At 52.6% G+C, this 7,105-nt stretch overlaps 1 protein-coding gene across 3 annotated transcripts in view; it reads right to left on the minus strand.

Moving 5' to 3' along the window:
* LOC102462066 (nuclear GTPase SLIP-GC-like) overlaps nucleotides 1–6,862 on the minus strand; it is a 47,154-nt gene extending 40,292 nt beyond the window's left edge. The window contains exons 1-3 of one of the 3 annotated variants that reach the window (XM_075914501.1): nucleotides 6,761–6,853; nucleotides 2,298–2,378; nucleotides 1,439–1,599 (exon numbers count right to left, since the gene is read on the minus strand). In XM_075914501.1, coding sequence (XP_075770616.1) covers nucleotides 1,439–1,466 — 28 coding nt within the window. In that variant the 5' untranslated portion in view covers nucleotides 1,467–1,599; nucleotides 2,298–2,378; nucleotides 6,761–6,853. The other 2 variants (XM_075914502.1, XM_075914503.1) reach the window with 2 other exon arrangements.
* Nucleotides 6,863–7,105: the final 243 nt, after the last annotated feature.

Genomic DNA, 7,105 nt, shown 5'->3' on the forward strand with positions numbered 1-7,105 from the left:
TCATTTGAAACCCAGTGGCCTATGGCAACAGGCCGATTTAATGAACCTGCCCAAACAAGGCCCGCCCCCATGTAATGCTGGTGGGCAGAACCGAACCCCAGACCTCGGCACAAGAGCCGCTACAGTGTGAGTGAAAAGCCAGCGGCTCCCAGCCGAGGAGGCTGGTTCTCTCCCTTTCAGGTCAGGCCGGGGTGAGCTATGTAACAGGCTGACTCATGCGGGATACGTCTGCAGCAGACACACCCTTTGTAGGTTTCTGGAGAAAACAACCCACCATTCCTGGCAAGTCCATTCAGAACCCAAACCGGCCACGCCGGGGAGGGGAGGGGGCGTGTACCCACAGCTCCACTCGAACAATCACAGAGCAAGGAAACAAATCCCCTGTTCACCGCAGCGAGGTGAACCCCACGCCTCTCGCCTCAGTTGGCTTCTGACAGGGCCTGACCCTGTGAGGGGCGAAGACACAGCCTGTGTGTGAGCCCCCTTTTTAGTTAGTTCAGGCTAAAGCTATGACCCCTGGGATTATGTTAATTATTGGGAATCTATCCTATAATTGGGTAGGAACACACCACCTCTCAGATGGATCTCATCTATGTAAGGCCCGGTCTACACAGCTGGAGGAAATTGATGCAAGATACACAACCCCAGCTATGCGAATGGTGTAGCTAATGTCGACGCACTTTGCATGGATTTTCTGGGGCACCCCCACATCGGGAAGTCAATGGGAGAAACTCTGTCATCGACTTCCCTTACCGTGAGGAGTTCTGTGGTTGACAGGGGAGCCCTCAGCATTTGATTTAGTGGGTCTTCACTAGACCCACTGAATGGAACTCTTGAATATCGATCACAAGAGTATCCGTCCTCCAGTAGGTTGAGACGTGGCCTAAGAGGAGCAACCGGGGAGGAGGCACTGTGAGGAGAGGGCCAGGCGCTCTGGAAATGCCTCTGCCCTCGTCTCCAGGGAAGTCGCTCACAAGGAAAAGTAATCGGCAGGCAGCCCTAATCCCAGAGCGTTCTGAATAGCCTGTAGGAGAGGCCCTATTGGAGTAGCCTCACGAGGTAGATCCTGGGGAGGGAAGACACTGGGAGTTCCTAGTGCCCCACAGGTGGGAAATCTCACCCAGCCTCAGCACTTCATTGTAGCCAAAAGGTGCCTGGGGAAAGGAATTGTTTTTGCATTCGTAGCCGATTCAGGAAATCCAGCGGCCCTGGGGCTGTGAACAGCCAGCTCGCCTTGGAGCCGACTCAGCCTGCTCCCCCGGTGAATGCGGAGGTGGAGAGAGACATGTTACTGCTGGTCCCACTGCGGCAAGAGCCCGTTTCACTCTGCTCTGACCCCAATCCCAAGGGCGCGTCGCGTGGCACCAGCTGGGGAGCTCTCCCTGCGCACGCCACGGGGCTCGCGGTCAGAGTACAGTTGTGGGGCATCTCCTCTTACCTGAGCACTCAGGCCAGGCGCTCGCCATGCTCGCTCACCCGCTCCGAAGTTACAAGCGAGTTCCCGCTGGTACTGGGTCGTCAGGGCTCTTCCAAAGCGGGGCGGAGTCAGAGCCCAGGGCTGGGAATGACCCTGCAAGGTGCAATGATCACAGCAGCTGCCTGAGGGGGAGAAGGAAGTCAGGCTGCCTTGTGTGACTAACCCGCTGTGTCCGTATCGCCTGCACCCTTAGCTTGTGCCCTTTACACCCTCCACCGCTCCACGGAGGTTTTGGTTTTCTTACGTGGGAGGCTCAGACCGTGTCTACACCAACCCCAGCCGGCAGTGAAACCAGCCCACTGCAACCCTCCATGCAGACACCTAAACCCCACATTTGCAGGGTGCAGTTGACCTCCTGCTGGGAAGGAGGCTGTTGCATCTTAGCCATTGGTAAACTCCTTGAGTCCTCCACGAAGGTATCTGGAGTCAAAACCAATGGGAGCGTTCCACCCATAGCTAGACAAACATGGGCAAAGTGCACCTGTGAAAATCGTGGCTTAGGAGGACTTTCACCATTTGCACAAGGGTTCAGCCTAGGGGCAGCTACTAACACAGACAGAGCCTGGCACTTTTAAGAGAGTCTGTAACCAGCTGCAATGCTGTTAATACTTGGTAACAGACCAGGCACCTCACATGCCAGGTACAAGAACCTGACACACTAGCAGAATCCCACAACACTAGGACTGGAAGGGTCATCGCGTCCAGTCCCCTGCCCTCACGGCAGGACCAAGCACCATCCAGACCCTCCCTGACAGGTCTCTCGCTAACCTATCCTCAGAGGTCAAGGAGAACCCAGCAACCTCCCGGGTCCAAGAAGTACCTGTCGTAGTGGCAGAAGTAAAGGCGGTTCAACTCGTGCCCAAGGAGAACAGAAACAAAAGAAAAGCAGCAACACAGAAGACTGCAGAGAGAAAAGGGAAAAAGCATCAAATATCAGAACTGATAGTATTAGAAATTAGTATTCAGAGGGGAGACCATCCGACCCTAATTCAACCAGGTATCCTCGTAATAAACCCAAAGGCCAAGCCATCCGGCAAAGAGCCCTCACACGTATAACCCTTTGTGTACCCGTTAACCATCGAACAACGTCATTGCGAATTCCTGATGGCACCAATGGGAGGCAGGTCTCCCTCAGTTCCAGTGTGAACCCAGAGACTGACAACCTCCTTTCTCCCCAAAGCCTTTCCCCCTCCTGCTTGCTGGCCAGGCAATGCGAGACCCCCTATAGGGAGCAGGGGACAGTCACAGAGTGAACAGGAACAAACAGATTCAATCAGCTGCCTCAGAGGAAAGTACAAACCCCCACAGAGGGTGCAGGTGGGCGACTGTCCCACATCCACACACATGTGACCCCGCTCAGCACTGGCCAGTGTTGTACGACCCAGCCCTTCCCCAAATCCCTCTTTAGCACAAGCCATAAGAACTGGCTGGTTTTAAACTCCACGTAAATAAGAACATCAGCGCGGCCAGACGGAGTCAGACCCAAGGTCCATCCAGCCCAAGGTCCCATCTGCCCACAGCGGCCAATGCCAGGGGCCCCAAAGGGAACGAACGCATCTTGCTAAGAATTGGCCTCAGTGACTTCTTGTGGCAATGCGTTCCCCAGTCAAATCTGTACTGCAGACAATGCTATTTTATGTCACCACTGTTTTTAAAATTGCTGCCTTGCAGATTCCTGGATTGTGCCCTTGTTCTTGTGTTAGGAGACAGGGTGACCGGGCATCTTTGCTCTGACTTCATGGACAAGACATTACTCCTCTTACTCATCTCTGCGAAGGCCAAGGCGACACCATTCATGATTCACTGCTCTGTGGAAGCAAGACCTGACATAATCCACTTAATACACCAGGGCAAGATAGTTACCCCAAAAATGGAAGCTGGAAAACCCCAAACTCGCAGATCATTAGTTTTCTGGCCTGACGCATGCAGAGTAAACCCAGACAGGACTTATAGACGTATGCTGGAAATGTGCCATAAAAATGCATCTGAACCAGGCGTAACAGGGAGAGCTCGGAACATGGGTTTGTGCAGACAAAAAGGCCAACCTCTCAGACTGCATGTGGGCCATTTGTCTGCATCCAGAGCTACAGGAAGAGCAACTTTGAACGGTGGCAATCGCCAGTGTGGGAGAACACAGCATGGCGCCTACATCAGACAGCAGGGAGACTCCACCCCGCGGGGAAAAGAAACGCTCTCTGGGTTTGCTGTTCAAACAACACCTCTGGAAGGTTTCCTGGGCCATACAAAGGAAGGGAGAGAGTCCCACAGGTATCGCTTGCTGGGCAGGTGTCAGAGGCCGCGGCTCTAGCACACGTAAGAAAAGAAGGTTGAAAGCTCAGAACGGAACGGAAGCGAGGAACCTGCTTAGGCAAAGGGAGACGGTGAGTTAGGTTTAGTGTTAGAGGCAGATTTCTACTTGGTCTGTTTGTGACCGTTTCTATCTTCGTCCCGTACCTGACCTCACTTCAAACCTCGTTCCTTTCTAGCAAAGCGACTGGTTTTACTTTTTAGCTAAACCAGCCCCCTGCCTGGACTGAAGTGTTACTGCCAGGGAAATAACAAGGCGCTGTTTCTGTCTCTTTAAAAGAGCAGCGACTGAACTTTCATGAGAGCTCCAGAAAAGGCCCGGGCACTGCAAGGAGGCAGCTTGGGGGAAATGCGGGACTGGGGAGGTCGTGGTGCGACTGCAAGCAGTAAGTGGGTGCTGGACGCCAGGGCTGCATGCGGGGCCGTTGGTATAGGGGCTAGGAGTCACAGCACAGTCCCTCCGTACTCATGGCTCCCAGCACTGCGGGGCAGACCAGGCCACACTCCGTTAGGAGTCGCAGTTGGATCCCAGAATGTCACAGCGCACGATCCACACCCTGACGACCTCTCCTTGTGTGACCGATTGCCCAGGCCCCTAAATCATTCTCAGGAATCTTCCCCAGACTCCTTTGCGAGGGGGGATCCAATCTGCCTCCTTCGACATTTCCCCGGGAACCTTGTGTTGGGCCCAGAGCACTGTGCTCTGCCCCTGGGAAGATGGAAAGTGGGAAAGGACACGGCGAGGTAACCGCAGACCGACCTGGATCTGTTCTAATTAATAAATAAACACACTTGCTCAAATAACAAAACCCAGAGGAAGAGCCAATGGAACTGATGCCCAGTCAGGGAAGGTTTTAGGCCCCGATCCTGCAAACGGCTCCACACAAGCCAGGGCAGAACAGCGCGAGAGTCAGAATCGTAGCAAGACCAGAAGGGCCAGCAGCCCATGGGAACGGACCTCACGGATGGCACAGGATACTGACACCCTCTGACGCCCACACACTTAACTCGGCCGGGGCTGGTTTGCCCCCACACAGCGCACTGCAGGGGCGGGGTCTTAACAATGTTTTCATCATTAGAATCTGAAATCAAGTTCTCCGGCCCAACCACTCGCAGTTATTGGACTCCCGAGTCTCTTCCAGCTCTGTGCTTCTACCACTCCACCCTGGGATTCTAGCTGAGCTACGGCACCTGCAGAGGGGTTAGAACCCCAGGGAGGGAGAGACCTCAGGAGTCCCCGAGTCCAGCCCCCTGCCCAAAGCAGGACCAGCCCAACTCCATCATCCCAGCCAGGGCTTGGTCCAGCTGAGACTTAAACACCCCTAGGGATGGAGATTCCACCCCCTCCCTAGGGAACCCAGCCCAGAGCTTCCCCACTCGCCTAAGGGAATCGTTTGTCCTAATCTCCAACCTAGACCTCCCCCACTGCTGCTTGAAGAGGATCTGAAGAGGAGGGTCTAGAACTTCTTTTCACCCTTTGTCATAGCACAGAGCACAGGGCCACACAAGGTTGGAATGTCAGTTGATTTGAAACAAACAAGGACACTTCCTGTTTTCCTACCGAACACACACTGGGACCTCCATGGGGACCCCAAAAAGGATTAAAAATCAAACAGAACAACCGGCAGTTGGGAAGGGAAAGGAGCCCTCGGGCCTCAGGGCAGGTGCGACCTCTGATGGGGTCAGGAAGAACGTGCCCTGCACACAGGTTACTTCCCAGTCTCCACTGTACCGGGGGTTGCCCCTTGCTCTGCTGCAGCGGGGGCTGGCCACGGTCACAGCTGGGAAATGGCTGGATGAACCCTGGACTCATGGCAGCTCCCAGGTTGCTGAATCAGGCCACTAAGTCCTCGTGAAAACACCGACATTTAAGGGGCCTGATTTGCAGAGGAGCCGCACGCACAGAGCTGGCACGGAACCAGGCAATGGTCACGACCAGTAAGTGCCCACACGTGCCCACGGGGAACCTCTGTCAGTGCCATGAAACATCTGCACACGGACAGCAGAGAATAGCCCCGGGAGAGCCCCAGCCAGGCCTGCCCCACCCACCCAAAAGTAAACAACACATCACATGGAGTAAAGCAGCTCACGCAGCGGCAACTCCCTCTAGGTCAGGTAACGAGCAGCTTGTATTACCAACGCCATCCTCCTAGCACTGCCAAGTGCGCACATTACCCGTCAAGGCGCCTGTCCCTTACGAAAGCACAGAACTCGTGTATTTCCCATACCCCACTGGGGCAAACCAGGAGCAGCCTGACAGGTAACATCTCTTCCCAAAACAGATCAAGGGTATGTGTGTGGCAGTGGGGGGGGGGGGGGGGGATAGATAGATAGATAGATAGATAGATAGATAGATAGATAGATAGATAGATAGATAGATAGAGGGGTGTGTGGGGACAGATTAGATAGATAGATAGATAGATAGATAGATAGATAGATAGATAGATAGATAGATAGATAGAGGGGTGTGTGGGGACAGATTAGATAGATAGATAGATAGATAGATAGATAGATAGATAGATAGATAGAGGGGGTGTATGGGGATAGATAGATAGATAGATAGATAGATAGATAGATAGATAGATAGATAGATAGATAGAGGGGGTGTGTGGGGATAGATAGATAGATAGATAGATAGATAGATAGATAGATAGATAGATAGATAGAGGGGGTGTGTGGTGATAGATAGATAGATAGATAGATAGATAGATAGATAGATAGATAGATAGATAGATAGATAGATAGATAGATAGATAGAGGGGGTGTGTGGGGATAGATAGATAGATAGATAGATAGATAGATAGATAGATAGATAGATAGATAGATAGATGGGTGTGTGGGGATAGATAGATAGATAGATAGATAGATAGATAGATAGATGGGTGTGTGGGGATAGATAGATAGATAGATAGATAGATAGATAGATAGATAGATAGATAGATAGATAGATAGATAGATCATATGAATTCATACAACCTTCTGACTCTGTTGCCTCTGGCTGGCTGCTGCCTCCTCCTTTGTTTCCAGAACAGCAGAAATGAAACTTAAGGTCCTGTCAGATGTTTTATCGATAAAATTTTCACTTCCTGGAGCAGGGCCAGCCCCCAGGTGTACCTACATCATGAGTCAGATAAACATCACTCGATTGGCTTGGAAGAGCGTGATTAAAGATGAGCGTCATTCTGCATTTGGGGTCTGGCGTGTCTCTGCGCCTGAGGACACACTGGGTGGGGGGTTTCCCAGCCTGGCATCTGCAAAGCAGAGGTTGTGAATCAGGTTTCAAAGAAAGCCGAGGGGGCGTCTCCACGGCAGAGCCCCCGC

Source organism: Pelodiscus sinensis, unplaced genomic scaffold (assembly GCF_049634645.1).
Source record: "Pelodiscus sinensis isolate JC-2024 unplaced genomic scaffold, ASM4963464v1 ctg111, whole genome shotgun sequence".
Lineage (NCBI taxonomy): Eukaryota > Metazoa > Chordata > Testudines > Trionychidae > Pelodiscus > Pelodiscus sinensis.